At 33.7% G+C, this 25509-nt stretch overlaps 1 protein-coding gene across 1 annotated transcript; it reads right to left on the reverse strand.

Annotated features, from left to right (window-relative positions):
* Positions 1-17381: 17381 nt before the first annotated feature.
* On the reverse strand, positions 17382-25072 carry LOC136207089 (uncharacterized). Its single transcript, XM_065998363.1, has 5 exons — positions 24764-25072; positions 22252-22615; positions 20941-21011; positions 19248-19346; positions 17382-17641 (listed from the first exon to the last, which is right to left on the reverse strand). Exons 1-5 carry the CDS (start codon positions 24980-24982, stop codon positions 17531-17533), a joined length of 864 nt encoding a protein of 287 aa, XP_065854435.1. The 5' UTR covers positions 24983-25072; the 3' UTR covers positions 17382-17530.
* Positions 25073-25509: the final 437 nt, after the last annotated feature.

Raw genomic sequence — 25509 nt, forward strand, 5'->3', positions numbered from 1 at the left:
TTATTTGATTTTCACATTTACTTTAAATAATATTTTTATAGATAAATATAATAATAAAATAAAAACTAATATATTATATATTATATTATATTTTTTATTTGCTGACTAATTCGGATAGACATAGACGTCACTTGGCGGATTCAGGTGCTTGCAGTAGATGCAGAGGCCAAGTTGAATCTTTGTGCCATGCCCTTAGGGACTGCCCTAAGAGTAAGGAGGTTTGGCAGAAAGTTCTTCCGCACCACATTCTCCCCTCCTTCTTTGCCTATCCTGAGAATGACTGGTTCTCCAATGGGGTTAAAGGTAGGTTAATGGCTAGCATGGAGCAGGGAGACATTTTATTTGCTATTATCTGCCACCACCTTTGGAAGTGGAGAAACGAGGAGATCTTTGGTGAGAAGACTGTTTTTATTCAGAACTTACCCGAGTTCTTCTCTAAAAAGCTCCTTACCATTACGGGGAGCTTCAAAGGGGACCCCCTTGCCAATTCTACCCAGAATAAAGAGGTTCAACTCGTTGGGTGGTGTAGGTCGAAGGATGGGGTGGTTAAGTTGAACACGGATGGTTCCTGTCTCAACAATGGAAAGATCGCGGCCGGAGGCGTGCTCAGGAACGCGGGAGGTGCCTGGTTGTCTGGATTCACCCATAACCTGGGTTTGGGCTCATCCTTTTCAGCGGAACTTTGGGGTATTCTTTCTGGAGTCAAGCTTGCCAGAAATCTGGGTATTAAAAGGCTTACTGTGGAGTCTGATAATATGAAGGCTATTAGTATGATCTCTAATAATCATGCTTTTTGTCTTAGTAACCAGAACCTTATCAAAGCAATAAGAAGTCTTGGCTCCTCCTTTGAGTCCTTAGAGTTCAGCCACATCTACAGAGAACAAAATCGAATTGCGGATCGCTTGGCGGCGGCTGGGCACGAGGGGATGTTAGGTGTTTCCACCATTTCTGATCCTCCTATCTATCTTTCTTCTCTCCTTTTAGAGGACAGAGTTGGGGTTAGCTTTCCTAGGCTGATCCCAGGTTAGCTTTTGTCTCGGTGTTGGTTTGTTTTCTTTCCCGTTTCTACCAAAAAAAATATTATATTTTTTATCAGTAAAAAAGGAGGAAGTGACACCTCAGTTCCATCGTTACTGTTTTATATTATATAATATATAGACATGTAGAGAAATAGAGAGATTTTAGGGATTAATTTAAATTCTGTAGTACTCTTAGATATGTGGGATAAAATAATCTTTTTATAGATAAATATACATAATAAAATTAAAATTAATATATTAAATTTTTTATCACTAAAAAAGGAGGAAGTGACACCTCAGTTCCATCGTTACTGTTTTATATTATATATAGAATATTATATATAGATGTGTAGAGAATTAGAGAGATTTTAGGGATTAATTTAAATTCTGTAGAACTCTTAGATATAGTACGGATAAAATAATCTTTTTATAGATAAATATATATAATAAAATTAAAATTAGTATATTAAATTTTTTATCACTAAAAAAGGAGGAAGTGACACCTCAGTTCCATCGTTACTGTTTTATATTATATATAGATGTGTAGAGAATTAGAGAGATTTTAGGGATTAATTTAAATTCTGTAGAACTCTTAGATATAGTACGGATATAATAATCTTTTTATAGATAAATATATATAATAAAATTAAAATTAATATATTAAATTTTTTATCACTAAAAAAGGAGGAAGTAACACCTCAGTTCCATCGTTACTGTTTTATATTATATATAGATGTGTAGAGAATTAGAGAGATTTTAGGGATTAATTTAAATTCTGTAGAACTCTTAGATATAGTACGGATACAATAATCTTTTTATAGATAAATATATATAATAAAATTAAAATTAATATATTAAATTTTTTATCACTAAAAAAGGAGGAAGTGACACCTCAGTTCCATCGTTACTGTTTTATATTATATATAATAGTACGGATATAATAATCTTTTTATAGATAAATATATATAATAAAATTAAAATTAATATATTAAATTTTTTATCACTAAAAAAGGAGGAAGTAACACATCAGTTTCATCGTTACTGTTTTATATTATATATAGATGTGTAGAGAATTAGAGAGATTTTAGAGATTAATTTAAATTCTGTAGAACTCTTAGATATAGTACGGATACAATAATCTTTTTATAGATAAATATATATAATAAAATTAAAATTAATATATTAAATTTTTTATCACTAAAAGAGGAGGAAGTGACACCTCAGTTCCATCGTTACTGTTTTATATTATATATAGATTAAACATTGAGTAATTAATTTATTAGTCCCTACATTTTAACAAAACACACTGTTTAGTCCCTATATTTTCAAAAACACATGATAAAGTCCCTAACTTTTTTCTCGATGAACTGTTTAGTCCCTAACGTTTTTCTCGGTGAACTGTTTAGTCCCTGCCGTTAGACTCTCGTGAAGATTTTGTTAGTTAATTTGGATTTGCGTTCTTCTTTTCCTTTATTTTCCTTTCCTTTAAACTCTAATGCATCTGAAATCAACTTTGAGTGTTCTTCTTCTTGATTTTCTTCTTAATCGTTCAAATTTGTAAGCATTAGGTATGTTCTTTTTCTTGTTCTCCACACAAATAGCTTCTTCTTCTAAATTGGATTTCCTCTTCTAAAGTTTGAAGGTAAATAGTAAAGGGTAATTTAGTCATTTTCGAAGTCATAAACGGTAAAAAATCAAACATACGGAAGGACTAAACAGTTCACTGAGAAAAAGGTTAGGGACCTTACCATGTGTTTTTGAAAATACAGGGACTAAACAGTGTGTTTTGTCAAAATATAGGGATTAATAAATTAATTACCCTTAAACATTTGATATGCTTAAATTAAACTTAACTAACTTAAATTTGTAAGCTTAAATTATTTAGTAATTTAGTATTTGATATATGCTGTAAGACTTAACTAATTTAAATTTATAAACTTTTGATAGGCTGTAATTTAACATTTTATATGCTTAAATTAAGCTTAACATTTGATACAAACTTAAATTTGTAAACTTTTGGTATGCTTAAGTTATTAAGTTATTGATTTTTTTATACCGGATATATAATTTTTCCCCATTATCTAAAAATCCTGGATCCGTCCCAATTAAACTAATTTGTGCATGAGGTTTGTGGTTTTTTTCTTATGAAAATGAGGAGGACACTTGTAACCAGATCCAGGATTTTTAGGTAGTGGGGACAAACTATATATACGATGTACAAAGAAATAGGATAAAGTGCAAATGTAGTCACAACGCTGACCGTCGGGAGCAATTTTGCCCTAACGTCTAAATTGGTGCAATTTTACCTCTAACATTGGAAACAAATAGCAAATTTAACCTTAATGTTAATAAGTAATTGAGTCAATTTAAGAAATAATTCATTAAACTGTCTTCTTAATTATGAACCTGTGATTTACATTTCACATGTGCGTCGTTTTATTACCCATTAGTAACACATCACAACCATAATAGACATGGTTTTTTTAGAAAAAAATGATAATGTATTTTGTACAAATTTAACAAAAAAAAAATCAAATATTATATCGAATTAAAAATTATAAATATCTAATTCTATTTGTTAAATCACAAAAAAAATTGTGGAATATATTTTTCTGGCAATCAGTGTAGAATAAGAAATAAAATATTTATGTTTTATAATGAAGTTTGAAATTGATTCAACTTGTTAATGTTAGAAATAAAATTATACCATTTTTGAATTTAGGTGTATTTTTGAACCATATCTCAATAAAAATCAATAATAACCTAAATATGATTTGACAAAACATTTGGCAAAATAATGATACACATAATATATGATTGAAATTTGGAAAAATTAAAAAAGTTATTCAATTTAATTGAAAAATAACCAGTATCCAACTTTATCCACTATCTCTATCTGTACGTTCTGTTTGTATAAAACTTTATATATCCATTAATATTTTTATTAAAATGTACTAATTATAACCTTTACAAAAAAAATGTCTTCTATGGTTACTTTATTTTTGATAAAGTGTCGTTACTTGGTGTGTTTTTACCATTGGATGATAGAATATAAAATTAATCTAACGGTGAAAACACATAAAATAAGGCTTACTTTGTAAATAAGCATAGCATTTACCTATAAAAAAATGTGTTAATTATAATGTTAAGTAAATTTATTTGTCAGCCCTAAATCTATAAATAAGATTTTTTTTTCATCAGAAGAAACAGATAAGTACTATGTTGTCACTATCTCATAGGCTATGAGATAAAAAAACTGAACGTTTAATTGGAAGTTGGGTTCCACCCATTGTATTTCTAGAACTTTGATTTTGTTTCCTACAACACAAAAACGAGGCGGTTCCATTTAAGTGGAACATGGAACCACGTCGTTCTTTTTATCAGAAAAAAATTCAAATTATAGGGAAAATTACAAAACTAGATCAAATGGGAGACTCATTTACATATTTAACTCATTTACTCAACCTACTACATATCTAGACTAATTTTGTGTGACTTTTCTATAATACCCCTAACCTTTTCACTTCCCACCACAACGCGAACGGCCGCTCCCCCTATCTCATTGGTTACGCAAAAAGTTGGCTCCTCCATTAATGATTTCAAGACTTTTGATCTTCCTTTCTTCCTTTAAATTACACGAAATCTGCACCATTTTGCCAAATCACAATGAATTTCTGTTTTTTCTCTCTTCATCTCTTGATTCTGCAACTTCCTAACCCTAAAAAAACGAAGCCATGGTTCTTCATCTTCCTGTTCGTTACTTGGTTTCTTTCTTCTTGTTACCATCAAAGAAATGGTTATTCTACGTTATTTCCTTCGTTTTTCCCAATTTATCATATTGTTATTGTCGCTTTTAAGTGTGAAAGACGCGAAAAATGTAAGTATCTGTTGTTTTTTCTACGTTTTTTCATGAATACACTTTGTGAATCGGTGATTTCGCGAAGATTTGTGAAGAGAAAGAGCCTGAAACGTGACAATGTACTTCGTGAATCGATGATTTCGTGAAGATCTGTGAAAAGAAAGAGCCTGAAACGTGTGGATCTACTTCGCGAATCGATTAGTTCGCGAAGTCTGCGAATAGATCGTCACGTTTCAGACCTCGCAGACTTCGCGAAAGCATCGGTATGCAATGTAGATCGTCACATTTTAGACCTCGCATACCTCGCAAAAACATCGATTAGCGAAGTAAAATCATCTCTTTCCCTGCACATTTACATTCGCATGCTTCGCTAATCCTCATTTCGCGAAGCCAAAATCGTCTTTTTCGCTGTCTAACATGATTAATTTTTTCTGAAGGTGGTTGAATACGTAACATCCCTTTCTGGAAGGCGACGTCCTTGGATGCAAGGAAGATAACTTTCCTTCCTGTATAGGGATGAACTTCCCTCAAGATTGACACATTTACTCCTGAAATGGTTAGTTATGAGAGATTGTGCCAATAATCTGGTACCAATTTTGAAGCGAATGAGTAATCTTGGTGTGCACCATGGGACACATCCATCCCAAAAGGTCTGGACTTCCATTTCTCATCCCAAAAAGAAATGGAAGTCCAGACCTTTTGGGATGGATGTGTCTCATGGTGCACACCAAGATTACTCATCCGCTTTAAAATTGGTACCGGATTATTGACACAATCTCTACTAACCAACCATTTTAGGAGTGAATGTGCTTTGTTAGGAGTTTATTGTGGCAATCTTGTTGTAAATTTTGATGTTGTTGTGATTTTAATGTTTTTGTGGCAATCTTGTTGTAAATTTTGATAATGTTATGATTTTAATATTAGAATCCGTTGTTGTTTGCCATTTTTTGTTATATATCACTTCGCGAATTAGCTTCAAAACATATCCAGGCTTCACATATGCGACCTAAATTCATCAAGTAAATCAAACTTTAGCTTCGCAGGTTTCGCATATGCGAACTAAATTCATCAAGTAAAAAAACATTAGATTCACAGGCTTCGCATATAAACCCAAACATTAGCTTCGCAGGCTTCGCATAATATGGAATCTGCAAAGTCAGACGGGAGGGGGCGAGACGCGCGTAAATATTGAGGGTATTATGAAAAAGTCACACAAAATCAGTCTAGATATGTAGTTGGTTGAGTAAATGGGTTAAATATGTAAATGGGCCTTCCATTTGACCCATTTTTATAATTAACCCATATATCTATTCCCTAATCTTTCTTCAACCTCGCAACAGAGCTGCAGAAAAGCTCAAACTTCTTTAAACTGGACAACAATGGAGTGGGGGCAAACTCCAAAATGAGAAATTAAACACTTAGGGTGCGTTTGGTATGACGTAATGCAATGTAATGTAATCAAACTTGTAATGTAATGGAATGGAATGGTGATTCCACTACCATGTTTGGTTAAAAAAATGATGAAATGTAATTAACATTACATTACTTATGTTTGCTTAGTTAAATATAATCGCAAAATTTTATATACATAATTAAATCAACAAAAAAAAACATGAAAATCGTGAAATTAGTATATAATTTTCCGTGTTTTCATAGTATTTTTTTTACATTTTTCTCGTTTTTCATTTTCCATTTTCACCATTTTTTTCTATTTTCTCATTTTCTTATTTTTCTTTTTTTTTTGCTTTTTTTTTCGTTTTTAGGTTTTCTAGTTTTTGCATTTTTTAGAATGATGAGAAGTGAGATTTGACAAATGAGAATTCAATCCATTTTTTTATGTAATGGGGATTACAATAGTTGTTAAACAAAATTTAATCTATGGATTTCTCATTCCATTACAACAAAATTTTAAAGTGCAACCAAACATGGTAATGACCCTTCAATGTAATGTGCATTCCATTACAAAGCTCATTACATCTTACCAAACGGGCCCTTAGAGTTTTGTACATTTCTAGATCTCAGTGTGGGCAAGTGCCCCCATTGCCTCCACTGTAGATCCGTCCCATTGCTTGTAACCCATTTACAAAATCAAAGATTTTTTAGTCGACATTGCCAATTTAACAGTTGACTATTTCAAAATGAAAATTTTCAAGAATTAAAGTTATTTAGTATCACATTTACTATGGAACCGCGTATTTATTTTCCAAAATTATTATTTTTGGAGTTTTCTCTCTCTAAACATTAACTTTCTCTCTCCTCATCAATCAATACCTAAATGACATTAAAACTAAAAAGTTGAAAAATTAAAGTTGCTTAGAATATCATCAAATTCTTAAAGTTTTTTATTTTGAGGTTATCAACAATCAAATTGAAAACGAGTACTGCACTTGTAACCCATTTACAAAATCAAAATCAAAGATTTTTTAGTTTTACATTGCCAATTTAATGATTAACGATGTCAAAATGAAAATTTTCGAGAATTAAAATTATTTAGCATCACATTTACTATGGAACCACGTATTTTATTCTCTAAAATTATTATTTTTGGAGTTTTCTCTTTCTAAACATTAACTTTCTCCCTCCTCACCAATCAATACCTAAATGACGTCAAAACTAAAAAGTTGAAGAATTAAAGTTGCTTAGAATATCATCAATTTCTTAGAAGTTTTTATTTATTTATTTTGAGGTTATCAACAATCAAATTGAAAACTAGTACTGCATTTGTAACCCATTTACAAAATCAAAATCAAAGATTTTTTAGTTTGACATTGTCAATTTAACGGTTAACGATGTCAAAATGAAAATTTTCGAGAATTAAAATTATTTAGTATCACATTGACTATGGAATCATGTGTTTTATTCTCCAAAATCATCATTTTTTGAGTTTTCTCTCTCTAAACATTAACTTTCTCTCTCCTCATCAAACAAGATCTAAATGACATCAAAACAAAAAAGTTGAAGAATTAAAGTTGCTTAGCATATCACCAAATTCTTGATTTATTTTATTTTATTTTCAGGTTATTGATGCTCGTAAAGTATATAGCAGTTAATAGGACAAGTGTATCCTATCGCAACAAGTAATAAAGTGCTAAGCACGAGATCGAACCACAAGGACTATTCGTTATAACTAGCAAATCTACCTAGAATGATCTAATTGTTTAGAGGGTTGGATAAATATTGGGTTTTTGAATAACTAACTAATTGAATTAAAAGCAATAAACATAACAAAATAAAGTGAACAATTGATAGGGTAGAAGGTGAATTCATGGATGACACAACCTAGGCTGAAGAATCCTTTGATTAAATCCTATGTATGGGTTTAGGGAGTTCAGATTTGTGTTTTACCAATGATTGAAGGTAATTGCCCTAAGTGAAAGACTAATATGATCAGTATTGTCCTTCCTATTCACATGCATTCGGGTGACGGCTTGATTAAGCATATACCCTAGGTCATGCAAAGCATTAGGTTTATTGACAATTAAGGCTAAAGCCGTAGCCCAGCCACAAAGCCTCATTCCTAGTGGTCTCTAGCGAAGTCAGATTTACACAAGTTCGGTATAGACGATTCCGTGGTCAGGTTCTCATCTATCTATAATCCTATTTAATGTCAGGGTAACGGGCATTAGGCACATTATATACATAAACAGGCTAGTTGATCATTATCAATGTTCATTCTAGCATAAATCCTGTTCCTAACAATATCTAGGCATTAAGCATGCATAAACCGATCAATCAAAGGTCTTAGATCCCTAATCATACATATTCATACAATCAATTTCATCCCCATCCCAAATTGGATGGAGATCAGTTCATAGACAAACTAATCACAATAGGAGGAAATCAAGAATAACGGAAAACATCCACAATAAATATAAAAGGAAAAGATAAGAGAGAGAGATAGAAATCTGAAACCCGTTTTGTCTGATTCGATTATAAAAATATAAGATGAAGAGCTTCTCCCATCAATCGTTCTTGAAAGAAAAGACAAAACAGAAAATAAACCTAACCTAGAAAGCAGGAAATCTAATCTAAAACCTAAAAATCTACATAATGGAGGAGAGAAAGCCCTAGCGGCTCTCTGATTTATTCAATGGCTAATCCCCCCTGAAAGATTAGGTTTAGCTCCCTATTTATAGAATTAGGAAGGAAACCCTAATGTCTCAGGGGTAAAAATGGCATTTACAAAGTGTTAAATGGGCTTTTAGGGCATTGATCCACGAATTTCAGCAAAGGGGAAGGCGCAGGCGCGCCTTCCCCCGCTTCGTCTCGTCGAGACAAGGCCTGTCTCGACGAGACGAGGGCCTGTCTCGACGAGACAGGTGATGTCTCGCCGAGACAGGTCCTATTTGACGAACTGTGGCTCCGGCTTTTATCTGTTTAGGTCCCTGGGCTTCCGAAAAGTGCTCTAATGGTCCCTGACGAATCCCAAAAGTGCTCTGATGGTCCCTGAATGATCCGGAAATGCTCCAATAGGCTTGGGTCTGGTTCGAAAATGCACGAAAGGTCCCTGAAAATCTCTGAAAACACCAAAAATACCATAAATAAAGGAAATTACTAATTTTAACTAAAAAGTAATAAAACGATACTGAAATTAAATAGAAACAAAGGGAAAACAAACTAAATTAATCCTAAAAACCCTATATAAATGGGAGCTATCAACCTCCCCACACTTGAATCTTGCTTGTCCTCAAGCAAGACAGAACCTAAAGCAGAGAAAAATCAACAAATAGCTCCCTTACAAAAACAAGAATCTACTACACTTTATTATCCGCAACAATTCAGACTACTCATTTTGCAATTAAAAACATAATGAACCTCAGACGAGTCTCCAAAACTGATTAATTGGTTTTATCAATCAACACTTCATGAAAACGAAAGAAGAGAACTAAAATTGATAGCTCACAAGTGGTCACTCTAACGCTCAAGTGTTTGGGTAAAATTTTTTTTTTGGAAACGCTCTACATTTTATTGCACAAAGTGGTCACGTTGGGATTGCATCATCCATCCGGTCAAAATTAATGCATTAAAATTAAACAAAATCATAGGTCTTTAAGGGTTGTAACATTGGCTAAGGGTTGGGGTAGGAAAAAGGGAATTTATAGGCAAAAAGTTAAATGACTCAAATAGTTAAAATTTTTGCAAAAAGGACACATTTTTCGCATTAGGGAGCTATAAACCACCTCCCCACACTTAAAATCTTGCTTGTCCTCAAGCAAGCCGGAATCCAAAAGGGACACGTTATCCGCTATGTATAAGAAGGTTTAAGCTCAAGGTTGTGTTTGTGAATTCGGGAAGCAACTAAAATATAAACACATCTTTTATCCTTTCCTCTATTATTTATTATTATTTTTTTTTAATTTGGTTTTTAACCATTTATTTTTTTTTCTTTGAATAGAGGGGAAAAGAGTGAAATTCAATTGGGTAAAAGTTGATTCTTCTATTAAAATTACAACCTTTTAATGATTGCTAGCGGGAAATTGAAAGATAGGTGTGTCTAAGGATTCATCAAAACTAAATTGAGTCAATTAACTTGGGTGAGAAAGGATATTTAAGAAGGCTAAGGTTTGTAACATGGTTGATCAAAGAAATGGGTAAAAGGCTCAAAGGGGCTTATCTAGTGGAATTGTTAAAGGATTTTGGCTAAACAAAGAATAGGCTAAATTCACAAAGGGCTATACCTAGGTTGCCTAATCATTTCAAGTTTAATAAAAACACAAAATTCAACCAGTATTGGATGCAATTCCTATGAGCACAAAGACAATAAATGTAATCCCACACCTAAGAGATCAATTGTTCCTAATCATGAGTCTAAAATATTGATCTTTATGGCTCTAACTCACAATTGAAGGGTTATTTATATCAATCCTAGCCTCAACTAACGTTCCGTTCCATGTCAATTTTAGGCAAATAATACTATTTGGAGACTCAAACGTTGTTCAAGATTTTTCGCATGCATCAATTTCATTCAGAATGTGCAAATTTTGAAGCGCATTGTCAACTGTATTGTGGGATAGCTAAATGTATCAAATTCAACTGCCTAGGATTCTTTTATTCCTAGAATTAAAAAGCAAACAAAAACAAAAAGCATGAAATCCTAAAATTAAAACAAAAACATGCAACCTAATATAAAAACAAAAAGAAATTAAAAACATGCAAATGACAGAATCAAAAATCATCATATCCTAGTATCTCCTCCTCACACTTACAACATGCATTTACTTCCATCATTACATAAAAGTAAAACATAAAATGCAGAAAAGAAATAGGATAGAAAAACTCCCTCAGGGGTGGCTTGTCAATGCAACCCCGACTTTCCGATGCTAAATTTTCAATTCCAAGCTGCAGTCCTAAAAATCAATCCGGCGTCGGTGAGTATTCCGATTAGAGGGTTCTGCCAATAGAAAAAAAAAGAAAACAAACATAAGAATAGAAAAAAAAACAAAAGAATAAGAGTAGAAAAAGCAAAAGAAAAAAAAAAAACGTTAATTCAAATTTTTTTTTAAATAAAAATAAATTTTTATTTGTGTATCTCGGCGAGACGACATGAGAATTTTTTTGTTTTTTTTTAATAAAAAAAAAATTTGTTTTGTGTCTCGCCGAGATGAACAGTGTCTCGGCGAGACGACACGAGATTTTTATATATATATATATATATATATATATATATATATATATACATATCTAAACAATTATCTCAACCTATTCAATTTACATAGATTATAATCGAAATAGTCCCCGGCAACGGCGCCAAAAACTTGATGCTCGTAAAGTATATAGCAGTTAATAGGACAAGTGTATCCTATCGCAACAAGTAATAAAGTGCTAAGCACGAGATCGAACCACAAGGACTATTCGTTATAACTAGCAAATCTACCTAGAATGATCTAATTGTTTAGAGGGTTGGATAAATGTTGGGTTTTTGAATAACTAACTAATTGAATTAAAAGCAATAAACATAACAAAATAAAGTGAACAATTGATAGGGTAGAAGGTGAATTCATGGATGACACAACCTAGGCTGAGGAATCCTTTGATTAAATCCTATGTATGGGTTTAGGGAGTTCAGATTTGTGTTTTACCAATGATTGAAGGTAATTGCCCTAAGTGAAAGACTAATATGATCAAATATTGTCCTTCCTATTCACATGCATTCGGGTGACGACTTGATTAAGCATATACCCTAGGTCATGCAAAGCATTAGGTTTATTGACAATTAAGGCTAAAGCCGTAGCCCAGCCACAAAGCCTCATTCCTAGTGGTCTCTAGCGAAGTCAGATTTACACAAGTTCGGTATAGACGATTCCGTGGTCAGGTTCTCATCTATCTATAATCCTATTTAATGTCAGGGTAACGGGCATTAGGCACATTATATACATAAACAGGCTAGTTGATCATTATCAATGTTCATTCTAGCATAAATCCTGTTCCTAACAATATCTAGGCATTAAGCATGCATAAACCGATCAATCAAAGGTCCTAGATCCCTAATCATACATATTTATACAATCAATTTCATCCCCATCCCAAATTGGATGGAGATCAGTTCATAGACAAACTAATCACAATAGGAGGAAATCAAGAATAACGGAAAACATCCACAATAAATATAAAAGGAAAAGATAAGAGAGAGAGATAGAAATCTGAAACCCGCTTTGTCTGATTCGATTATAAAAATAGAAGATGAAGAGCTTCTCCCATCAATCGTTCTTGAAAGAAAAGACAAAACAGAAAATAAACCTAACCTAGAAAGCAGGAAATCTAATCTAAAACCTAAAAATCTACATAATGGAGGAGAGAAAGCCCTAGCGGCTCTCTGATTTATTCAATGGCTAATCCCCCCTGAAAGATTAGGTTTAGCTCCCTATTTATAGAATTAGGAAGGAAACCCTAATGCCTCAGGGGTAAAAATGGCATTTACAAAGTGTTAAATGGGCTTTTAGGGCCTTGATCCACGAATTTCAGCAAAGGGGAAGGCGCAGGCGCGCCTTCCCCCGCCTCGTCTCGTCGAGACAAGGCCTGTCTCGACGAGACGAGGGCCTGTCTCGACGAGACAGGTGATGTCTCGCCGAGACAGGTCCTATTTGAGGAACTGTGGCTCCGGCTTTTATCTGTTTAGGTCCCTGGGCTTCCGAAAAGTGCTCTAATGGTCCCTGACGAATCCCAAAAGTTCTCTGATGGTCCCTGAATGATCCGGAAATGCTCCAATAGGCTTGGGTCTGGTTCGGAAATGCACGAAAGGTCCCTGAAAATCTCTGAAAACACCAAAAATACCATAAATAAAGGAAATTACTAATTTTAACTAAAAAGTAATAAAACGATACTGAAATTAAATAGAAACAAAGGGAAAACAAACTAAATTAATCCTAAAAACCCTATATAAATGGGAGCTATCAACCTCCCCACACTTGAATCTTGCTTGTCCTCAAGCAAGACAGAACCTAAAGCAGAGAAAAATCAACAAATAGCTCCCTTACAAAAACAAGAATCTACTACACTTTATTATCCGCAACAATTCAGACTACTCATTTTGCAATTAAAAACATAATGAACCTCAGACGAGTCTCCAAAACTGATTAATTGGTTTTATCAATCAACACTTCATGAAAACGAAAGAAGAGAACTAAAATTGATAGCTCACAAGTGGTCACTCTAACGCTCAAGTGTTTGGGTAAATTTTTTTTTTTGGAAACGCTCTACATTTTATTGCACAAAGTGGTCACGTTGGGATTGCATCATCCATCCGGTCAAAATTAATGCATTAAAATTAAACAAAATCATAGGTCTTTAAGGGTTGTAACATTGGCTAAGGGTTGGGGTAGGAAAAAGAGAATTTATAGGCAAAAAGTTAAATGACTCAAATAGTTAAAATTTTTGCAAAAAGGACACATTTTTCGCATTAGGGAGCTATAAACCACCTCCCCACACTTAAAATCTTGCTTGTCCTCAAGCAAGCCGGAATCCAAAAGGGACACGTTATCCACTATGTATAAGAAGGTTTAAGCTCAAGGTTGTGTTTGTGAATTCGGGAAGCAACTAAAATATAAACACATCTTTTATCCTTTCCTCTATTATTATTATTATTATTATTATTATTTTTAATTTGGTTTTTAACCATTTATTTTTTTTTCTTTGAATAGAGGGGAAAAGAGTGAAATTCAATTGGGTAAAAGTTGCTTCTTCTATTAAAATTACAACCTTTTAATGATTGCTAGCGGGAAATTGAAAGATAGGTGTGTCTAAGGATTCATCAAAACTAAATTGAGTCAATTAACTTGGGTGAGAAAAGATATTTAAGAATGCTAAGGTTTGTAACATGGTTGATCAAAGAAATGGGTAAAAGGCTCAAAGGGGCTTATCTAGTGGAATTGTTAAGGGATTTTGGCTAAACAAAGAATAGGCTAAATTCACAAAGGGCTATACCTAGGTTGCCTAATCATTTCAAGTTTAATAAAAACACAAAATTCAACCAGTATTGGATGCAATTCCTATGAGCACAAAGACAATAAATGTAATCCCACACCTAAGAGATCAATTGTTCCTAATCATGAGTCTAAAATATTGATCTTTATGGCTCTAACTCACAATCATGAGTCACACAAAATCAGTCTAGATATGTAGTAGGTTGAGTAAATGGGTTAAATATGTAAATGGGCCTCCCATTTGACCCAGTTTTGTAATTTTCCCTTTAAAAGATTGAATATTGTAATCATAGAAAATAGGGATAAGTACCAAATTTAGCCCTAACATTTTCGGTGAAGTGCAGATTTAACTTTAACATATTAAATGGTCCAAATTTATCTATAACGTTTCCAAAGGAGATCAATTTTAGTCATACGTTACCGAAATTTTGAAAAGCTGGTTTGACTGTTATTTAACTATCACATCAGACCTTCCAAATAAGTTTATCGATAAATTGAATCAATTTCATACATTTTTGGTTAATTATTTAAAACTATATTGGTTGCACAACAAATCTATTAGACAGGTTGGCATTTTTTTTAATTATTTTATACATATCTAGCATTTTAACAATTTTTTTTTTGTAAATATGGTTGTAACACATTAGATATCTTAGATAATTGATATTTAGAAGACCCGACGTGACAATTAAATAATAGTCAAATCAACATTTTCAAATTTTCAATAATGTATGGCTAATTTTGTTCTTCCATGAAACCGTTAAGTTAAATTTGAATCATTTTATATGTTAAAGCTAAATCTGCCTTTCCCTTCCCCGAAAACGTTAGGACTAAATTTGGTACTTATTCCTAGAAAAATATATATTCTTTTCACTTTTTTGTTGAAAAGTAAAAAAGTCATATTAACAACCATTTTTTTTTCTATTGTCTGGAATTACAGTTATGGTAGACAGAAAAAAATCACAGGTATCAATCTGTAAAAACGTGAAACCACAAGTTTTTTATTTTTGAAATTAACCCTAAAATCATTCAACTTTGAATTGTCTCAATAAAATCACTCCAACGACTTCAAAAGCCAAAAAACTACTAGAAAAATGACGTAACTACCACATCAACAATAATCAAATTTTACCGCTAATCGAAATGACACATGGCTACCCTATAGATACCACGTGATTGCCACCTAGCCGATCGGAACGACACGGATCAGCTAGATGGCAGTCACATGTTGTTTCAGTCAACTAGACGACAACCATGTGTCGTTTCGGTAAACAGTGAAAAGTTGACTAGTACTAACTAAGAAACCACATAATATTTGAAGGACCACGTGTTATTAACCCATGAAACACAACAAAAAACTCTCAAATAATCCAAAAATTTATGTGTCAATTTCGTGTTAATTTCATTGTTACTACCTTTAGTATCTTGTTGACATGCATCAAGCAATTTAAAAAGTTACTAAAACTTAGCACATTATCCCAATATATAATATTTTATTTTCTCTCGTACATATCACTTTTAGACAACTTTATTTTAAAAATGTTCCAATATCAAACAATTCTAAAAGTTGCCAATATAATCTCACAAAGTATATAATTTATTTTAATCATAAATATTGTTATAAAATTACGCCAACAGTAAGCAACTAAATCATATTTTTTATATTAAAAAAGAAAAAGTAAGAGTACTAAACAGGTGCCAAAAATTGACAACATTACTATAAAAAGTTAAGCAACCCTTATTACTCCAATGCAAAACACGGCTGTAAGCAATGCATGAAACCTTTTTGCTATATTTAAACGGATTAAATGCTCGTTCATCACTGAACTTTCATAGTTATCTTAAAATAATCACTCAATTTTAAATTATCTCAATAAAATCATTCAACTTTAAATTTTGTTTTAATAAAATCACTCCGACAACTTCAAGAGCATAAAAGCACTAGAATAGTGATGTGGCTGCTACATCAGTCAACTTTTATCGTTAACCAAAACGACACATGACTACCACCTAGCTGACACTATTGTTCTAGTCAGCGATGAAAGTGCTGATGTAGAAGTACAAGTGACAAACATACAGACCCGATACAAGAGATGAAATTGATATACGATTTTAGTATTTGAATTTAGCTTAGATAATAATATGCCCTTTTTAGATTGATATGAAATTGACACATAAATTTTTGGGTTAGATTAGAGTTGACATGCAAACCCGAAAATGACACGAAATATTATTATATTCTCTCATGTTTTTACATACCACATTTATTAATAAATGTAATAAAATTACAATTATTATTTGCAAATACGACTCGAACCTCTTATATTGTATAAACACATTACATGACAGCTCGAACATGATAATAGAGGACTTTTGGATGATTACGCAAAATATTAAAAATTTACCATATCTTCCAACATTTTAAAAGTCACCATTAATATACATATATAATAAAATTACATGTAACCCGAAAACATAACACAAAATAGACACTATCCAATTAGATTAACACGATGTTAACACAAAAGTTTTTGGATTGGGTTAGGATGAACTCATTTGACACTAACCCGAAATTAACACAAAACGAACACGACACAAACCCGATAATTTCCACCCTACATAAAGCCACATAGTACTTGGAGGACCACAGGTGTTATTAACCCATGAAACACACAACAACAACACTCTCAACTAGACCTGTTCACGCCCTACCCAAGCCCGTGTCACTTAGACCAGGCTTGGACATGATAATTTGTCTCTAGACCCAATCCAGCCTAGGCCCGCTAAAGCCCGTCTCTTTTTTGGATGAGTTTGGAATTTATAAAAATAACACAAACCGGACATATTGATATTAATTAATAAAATTTATATATTAATATTTATTTTTAAGTATAAATTTAATTTTTTATTATTAAAAGCTATACATCTATATTTAGGTGGGTTTAAATGGGTTGGGCTTGGGATTTGATTTTTGAACCCGAATCTTCCTGAGCTCAAGCCTGCCTAAATTAACAGCAGACTGGATTGGACTTAGACTGAGCATTTTTAGATGAAAGCCTGCTTGGCCCGGCCCATGAATAGATCTACTCTCAACTAGTAAGCATATATAACACTTACAAGCAAATTACATTATATATATATTACAAATGATGATCGATCAAAATTGTGTATGAAATGAAACCTTTTTCTCTATTTAAAAACTAAGTTATCATGTTTGGTTCACAATCCTTTAGCTAATTAAGATCCTGGCTAATCTTCTGTAGCTCAAGTTTCTGGATCAAGGCTTGCTTTTCATCATCTTGGAGAGAATTGAACATGAACACAGACTTATCACCAACATCATCCTTGTATGTAAAACAGAAATCATCATAAATGGCATGAAACAGGCTGAGCCAAGCCGCTCATGAGCGGTTCAATTTATAAACGAGTTGAACTTGAACACAATTTTGAGACTTGATTTGTAAACGAGCCAAACTTGAACACAACAAAACTCCGCTCGAAAGCTCGGTTATAGATTCGTGAAAAGCTCGATTATAATGTTCATGAACTGGCTTGTGAGCAAGCTAATTATTTTTTAGGGATAAGGGAAAATTTGACCCTAACGTTTTCGGAAAAGTGCATATTTACCCTTAATATATGAAATTGTACAAATTTAAAATTAACATTTCCAAGTAAGACCAATCTTAGCTTTACGATACCGAAATTTTGAAAAGACTGGTTTGACTGTCTGTCACATTGGACCTTTCATAAATCAATTATGTCTAAGATATTTATTGTGTTACTAATGCAATTTTTAAAAATATGTCAAAATGCTAACAACTGGTCTGCCACATAAGTTAATCACATTTTTTTTTTTTTTTTGTAAAACTGTCAAAAATGTTCACCGTGGTACAAATAACCAACAAAAAATGTCGAAGTTGCTTCTCATCGACAAAACTTGTTTGAAATATATGGTGTGACAGATAAATAATAGTTAAACCAGTGTTTTTAAATTTTCGTCTGTTTGAAAACGTTAAGGTTAAATTTATACCATTTAATACATTAGGGCCAAATCTTCACTTTTCTAAAAGCGGTAGGGTCAAATTTGGCCCTTATCCCTATTTTTAATAATAGTATTTCTACAAATTGGGAAATGTAAATCTAAATAGTTTTGTGTGAAACTTTGGTTTTGTAAGTTTCAAAACCAAGTAGTTTATGAACATAATTAATAAGCTGCTCTCAAGCAAAGTTCATGAACAGAATTAACGAGCTGCTCACGAGCAAAAATCGTGAACAAATTAACAAGATGGTCGCGAGATGCTCACGACCAAATAATTTTCTTAACGAACGAGCTCGATAATGATGTTGAGCATGAGCTCGTTCATTCTTTTGTCGAGCCGAGCATCGGCAGGCCAAAGATCGGCTCGGCTCGGCTCGATTACAACCATATCAAAGCTAACAGAATTAAGGAACTGCTCGTGAACAAATAAGCGAAATGCTAACTGCCCACGATCAGATAACTTTCTTGATGAACGAGTTCGAAAAGGATGTTGAGTTCGAGCTCGTCCATTTTCTGTCAAGCCGAGTATGAGCAGATCAAAGCTCGGCTCGATTACAGATATAGAAAAAAATCTAAGACAAATATTACATCATTCAAAATGTAGGACTAGGGTTATATTTGACTCTAAAGTTATTGGAGAACTCAATTTTATCCTCATCATACAAAACGACTCAATTTTACGTGATGATACAAAATACTAGTTCAATTTTACCATTTTCCATAGAATTCTGTCACTAATTTTCATCGGCATTACTAAGAAAAGGTAAAATTGAACTAGAATTTGTAATCACAAGGGTAAAATTGAGGTAAATTTTCTACCATAAAGGCAAAATTGAACTATTTTGTACGAGAGTAAAACTGATTTTCCCAATAATTTTGGGGAAATTTAACCATTATCCCTAAAAATGTACCTTAATTGGCTGTGTGAACTTCCTGCCGGCAAATACCAAGAAGAGGACCATCCATGAACCCAACAGAGTAAGCTTTACTCCATCATCCATTAAACCTGTCTGCATATTTCAGGTGCAGCCCATCAGTGAAAATCTAAGAAACACCGATACTTCTAGGATGTTGTTAATGTGAGTGTCAGGCACTTCAAACACTTCGGGAATATTCAGGGACACACACCTGATACTCCAAAATAAGTGTCCCCTTCTTTTCCTTTTTCTTTTAATATGGAAACACTTCGGGTCTGAGACACTTTCAGGGCACTTTAGTAATACTTTAGGAACACGACTTTTAATTAATTAAATAGAATATAGCATCCCTTTTAATAATTTTAGAAAAAAGAGGTATATATATATATATATATATATACACACCTTAATGAAAAAAAAAATGCAGCAGTTGGCCTTTTTTGGTAGTTAAATAGTTTGAAGTATTAAAATGTTTCGTTCTGATGAATTAATATTATAGATATTATTTATGATCTATATGTTTATATCTATATATATATATATAAATTTGACGTGTCCCCAACGTATCTATGTCTTGTAGTTTTTAAAATTACCCTGCACCTTACGAGTATCAATGCCGATGCTTCCTAGGTGAAGATTAATGAAAAAAAGGCTAGAAATTAGATGCCCAAAACTCAGTCACACGAAGGAGTATCTAGCGTTCCGTTTGGTTCTTGTTTTTGTAGTTTCTTATTGTTGCTTTACTTCAAACTTCAAACAATACATATGAGGTGTTTGCTTAAGATTAAGAAACAATATATAATAGCTATTTTAAAAGAAAAAAGAGATGAACCAAACAGGCCCTAGCCTAGTTGCTGAGCTTTTCATTACAAGTTTTCCTTCTAGAAACAATGAATTAAGGGTCAATTTAGCCTTTGAAATTAGCAAACAGGTTCAGTTTAGCCCAAATCGAAGTTTAGATATCAACTCAACCTCGAAGTTGGCAATATTTGACAAATTAACCCAAATACAATCAATTTCAATACCTATAAGTTTGTTAAGTTTGGACTAATTTGTCAAATATTGCAAACTTTGGGACTTAGTTGATACCTGAACTTCAATTTGGGCTAGGAGGCTAAATTGATCCCTCAATTCCAGAAACAATAGACAAATATAGGATATTGTTGATTGTAAATAGGAAGATAATCATGAAGAACACCAAATCCATACCCTTGCCTCAACAAAATTTAACAGTACAATGCACACAAAAAGATGGCTAATACCCTTTCTGCAATAGCCAAGAGGGCCAACAGAAAAAAAAAAAAAAATGACTGCAAAGCTAAAGACATGCGCATTTGACATTGCTTTCACAAACTCTAAAAGCAGTTTTCCCAACAAGAAAGAGCGTTTGGTAAACCCTTATAAACTGGGAAAGCTGTGAAAGCCGCTTTTAGGAAAAACTACAATTTGTCGCTTTTGAGGAAAACAACTTTCACAATAAGCTGATCTTAAATTTTTACCGAATAAAAATAGCCGTAACTTTTAATTTAATTTCAAAAATACCCATAACTTTTAACTTTTACCAAGTATTTACCAAACATTTATCAACTTTTTCCCATAGTACTTTCCCCAACAAACGCAACAATACCAAACTGGCCCGAAAACAAAGATAAATTTAATGCCTCATACAAGTAGTTAGAAGAGTTACCAGGTGCCCAAGAAGAACTGAAGGAATAATAAATGTGAGAAGACCAGCTTCCAGCTTCCCATAGCAAAGGCCTGAAACATAATAAATAAGTTCAACGTAGATCATCAACTACTGACTTTTCACTAAAATGTGAGCTATATAAGCCATAGCAAAATCCCTGAAACAGATGGATGTACATGTTGCAATCTACAGTTTTATATTAAAAGTCTCAGGCCACCTTGAAGTCCTAAGATGCAGGCTGTAAATGAGCCAAGCCGCGCATGATTGGTTCAGCGTTCGGTTTGATAAAAGCTCGACCGTTTTTGGTTCAATTTATAAATGAGCTGAGATTGAGCACGTTGAAACTCGTCCTGAAAGCTCGCGACCAGGCTCGGTTATAGGCTCGATTATAATGTTCATGAACAAACTCATAAGTACGCTTGGTTAGATTATTTTTTTAATAATAGTATCACTATTTCTCATTTCGGGACTAAGGCTTTGTTGTTGTTGTTGTTGTTGTAGTATCACTATTACTCTTTAAATGGGAAAATGTAAAACTAATATATTTAAGATGATAGATTAAATTTAATTAATTTTATTCGACATTGATACTACAATAATATTATATACAGACAAACTTAGGTTTTTAAAAGTTCAATATTAAAATTAACTTGATAAATATTTGGAACATTCTACTAAATTTTCAAAACACAACAAATGGAATAAATAATAAAATTTGAGGGACAATCTAAATAAGTTATCCCCATGTCTTATACCCCTCTAGGTATAACTTTAGTGGGATAAAAGGCTTATCCCTCTCTTGTCTCACTCAACTTATCTCGTTTTTTTTATCTCTATCCCACCTCCTATATCCCTTCTAACAAACACCCCGTAAGAGCAAAGAGACACCGAAAAAGTGACGTGGCTGCCAGATCAGCAGTAACCAACTTTCACCATTGACCGAAATGACATGTGGCTACCACCTAACTGACCAAAACGACATGTGGCTGCCACCTAGTTGACACGTGTTGTTTGGGTCAGCTAGATGGCAAGTTGACTACTGCTGATGTGGCAGCTGCATCACTTTTTTCGGTGTCTTTTTGCTTTTGAAGTCACCGACAAAATTCAAAGTGATGATTTTCTTGAGACAATTGAAGTTGAGTGATCATTTTGAGACAACCATAAAAATTCAGTAACCAATGGTGCATTTAACCTCTTTTATGTTACATTTTGAATTTTAGTATTTCAGTAACAAGACCGTGATAATGAGTAAATTCAGTGGCTATAGGTGTCATTTACCCGTAAATGCATTGAATGTAACAACTGAAGTACCTTCTTTGAAGACAAGTCCTGTCAATGCAGCAAACAGAGGTCCAACAAACCAGACAGCTACAGGATTATCAAGGACATATTGTATCAAATTCTTGCCAGCAGGTTGAGCGAGGAATGTGTATGTTGCAAAAGATCCAACAACTCCAAGTGCCCATAAAGCTTGAAGGGTGCGTTTAATCTCAGTTACATATATGTGAATCAAAAATAATGACAGCCCCAATCCACCAGCTCCAAGAGTGTATAGTAAATCAAGATTGTTCTCAATTATTTCTCTCAATGAAGTTTCATTGGGTAAAAAGGCATCTGATGCAGCTATTAGAAATGTTGAAGCTGCGGTTACCAACCCTGATCTGTACAAAATCACCTGTCACATTGTAGCTGAGATTAAATTCTCCTGAACTATATATCATCACAATTCTTAATACCATTGTCATTAGTTAAGTGCTCAGAGAAAAATTCCAGCCATGAAAACCTATGTTGCATAGAAACCCTTTTTTTGTCCGTGTTCGTGTCTATTACCGTTTCCTAGCTATTTTTTTTTTTTAGAAATAATGTTTCTCGGTCCGTTTCAGTTTCCTTATCCGTATCCTTTTCCGCGCAACATAAATTTGAGAAAAATCTGATGTTAACTTCTTACAAAGTAGTTACATAGAAATCACTAACTAGTGTCAGCTCTAGACCTGTTCATGATTCTGTTGGCGTTCTCAAGCCCGCCCTTGGGTTTGGACATAAATATTTGACATTTGGTCCGGCCCAAGCATGCACATAAAATGGCTTGGACTTGAGATTTATCTCAAAAGCCCGGACCATAATCTGCCCCAATCTTATATTATATTTATTTTTTATCTAGATTTGATTTTTTCTATTATTTTGTTTAATGTTTTTTGTTTATTTAGGATTATGTCTAACATAGTGCGGACTGTACTGAGCATGGACAAGCTAGTTAAGTGTCAACAAGACCAGTAAGGCATGAGCCCGGACAATGAACAGGTCTAATCAGTTCAGATCTCCCTTATGTTCAAGAAATTAGAGTATGAATACAAACAGATCATATCCATAAGCTCGAGTTCAATTCATGATTTTTCTTTTATATTTTCAAAATTTGAGAGGCAACAATTCAACTGTCATAACTATTATTTCTGTTAACACATGAAAAAATTATGTGAATATCTCATAGAGGGCCATTAATCATCCAGTAGTAGCAGCATCAATCACTTATTCAGGTGGCAGAAAAAATGTATCCTTCAGAATAACCATAACATAAAACATTCTCTAACGAAGAAGATACTCATGCACGACTAAAAATTCTTTTTAAGAAGGCCATGTTGATCTTCCTAAATGACATCTTAGTGAATCGAAGAATCCTAGATGCAACGACCCGGTCCGGAGTGGGTGGCACCGGGGTAGAAAGCCTGAGCAAGGAGGGGCCTAAAAGGATGGCCGTGGGGCACGGATGAACTGAATCCCATATCAGAAATGGAGAGAGTGACCGAGACTTATTAGTAAGATGATAATCCAATATATGCTGAAGCGTTTTAAAGCCGTGAAGCTCAAGATGTTGGATTTGGACCAAATCAGATAATATCTATATGGTATTGGGTAAGAATGTTACAATTGGTATCAAAACCGACTCACCACGTACGATGTGTGCTTCGGGGACGAACTAGATGGAAGCTGGTGGGCTTTTAACGACTCGGTCCGAACTGGGTGACACCAGGGTAGAAAGCCTAATCAAAGAATGGTCCTAAAGATGGCAATGGGGGCAGGGACGATCTGAATCCCACATTGGAAATAGAGAGAGTGAAGTAAGGATGATAATCCAATACATGCATACGCGTTTTAAAGCCGTGATGCCCTAGGTGTTGGATTTGGGCTAAAGCGGACAATATCTACATGTTATTGGGCCAGGATGTTACCGTTGGTATCAGAACCGACTCGCCAGATTCAATGTGCGGTGGAGGTTTTTTTCCTAAACAATCAGTCTACCTTTAAGTCAAGTACGGCGATCAAGCAAAGAATGAAAAATGTCAGTTCTGGCAGAAAGGAAGCGTAGTCCTTTCAGTGATGGAAGTGAACAAGTCATGATGGAGGTCCTGTTGCAGTTAAGTACAGCCTGGCAGTAAAAAACCGGAACGTACCATGTAGAAGCTGCTGGTTCCTGTAACAACACCGTCCAAAGTGAGTGGGTGACGTCGTGTAGAAGACCAAGGATGAACTGATTAGTAAGGTGATAATCAAGACATGCCCACACGTTTTAAAGTCTTGAACCCAAAGTGTTAGAGTATTGGGCCAGGATGTTAGCCGTAGCTTTGTAAATGATAGATCATCTCTTATTACAACCACCACTGCCGAAACTAAAAAAATCACCATAAAGACCTCCAACAATAACCTAAAGTACTAAGTTCGCAATTTCCTAATTAATTTCAGATTCATTACCGAAAATCACCATAAACAACCTAATCAAGTAGATGAAAATTCCAATTATAACACGACTGAAAATCAAATTCCATACCTCTCGAACATCCGTTTGTTCAAGCTTCCAGCTACCATAAAAGCCTTGATAAACCGTTTGTTCCAAGGAATTCTGAGAGGTTTCTCCGGCAGCCTTGCACTTCACCGATCCATTATTTCTTAGCTTAAATGATACAGCGGATAAGCAGGGTTTACTAGCGAACTTCACTCGGCAACCGGTGACTGTTAAAGTGGAGACTAATGATGCCGATATCGCCATGACAACGACTTCGCCTCCACTTTTCCGGTGAACTGGTAATAATTAATTTTCTCATTTTTGTTTAAAAAACGGTTAATTTATTCACCGCAAAAATGATTATTGTTATTATCAGTAGAGAGATTTCCTGGCTAAAGATGCTATGGTTATCAGCAAAATGGACCCTACAGATCATACGATGCCGTTTCTTAAATGGACTTCGGCCCATTACTCTTGTGATGGGCTGTTAAAAGACATGCTACGGTTATCAGCAAAATGGACCCTACAGATCAATACGATGTCGTTTCTCCATGTGGACTTCGGCCCATTACCCTTGTGATGAGCTGTTTAAAGATGAGAAATTTATATGAAAACATGGCTTTTAATTATGGTAAAGGCTATGCTTTTATAAAGTAAGCCTTACTTTGAGTGTTTTCACTATTAGATTAATTTTAGAGAAAATTACGTTGAAGAGCAGTTTTGGAATTTTTATTACAGTTATATATTTCATCACTTTATCTTTTATCATCACAATGTGCTTTTAATTAAAA

This window comes from Euphorbia lathyris, chromosome 9, assembly GCF_963576675.1.
Source record: "Euphorbia lathyris chromosome 9, ddEupLath1.1, whole genome shotgun sequence".
Classification (NCBI taxonomy): domain Eukaryota; kingdom Viridiplantae; phylum Streptophyta; class Magnoliopsida; order Malpighiales; family Euphorbiaceae; genus Euphorbia; species Euphorbia lathyris.

Bases quoted from the DNA above. Each gene is read 5' to 3' on its own strand.
- LOC136207089 (XM_065998363.1), bottom strand. From the start codon at position 24,982: ATGGCGATATCGGCATCATTAGTCTCCACTTTAACAGTCACCGGTTGC. The intron at 22,616-24,763 runs GTATGGAATTTG...ACAATGTGACAG, and splicing joins AACAAACGGATGTTCGAGAG to GTGATTTTGTACAGATCAGG. The intron at 17,642-19,247 runs GTACATTTTTAG...TTTACATACAAG, and splicing joins AGTTCACACAGCCAATTAAG to GATGATGTTGGTGATAAGTC.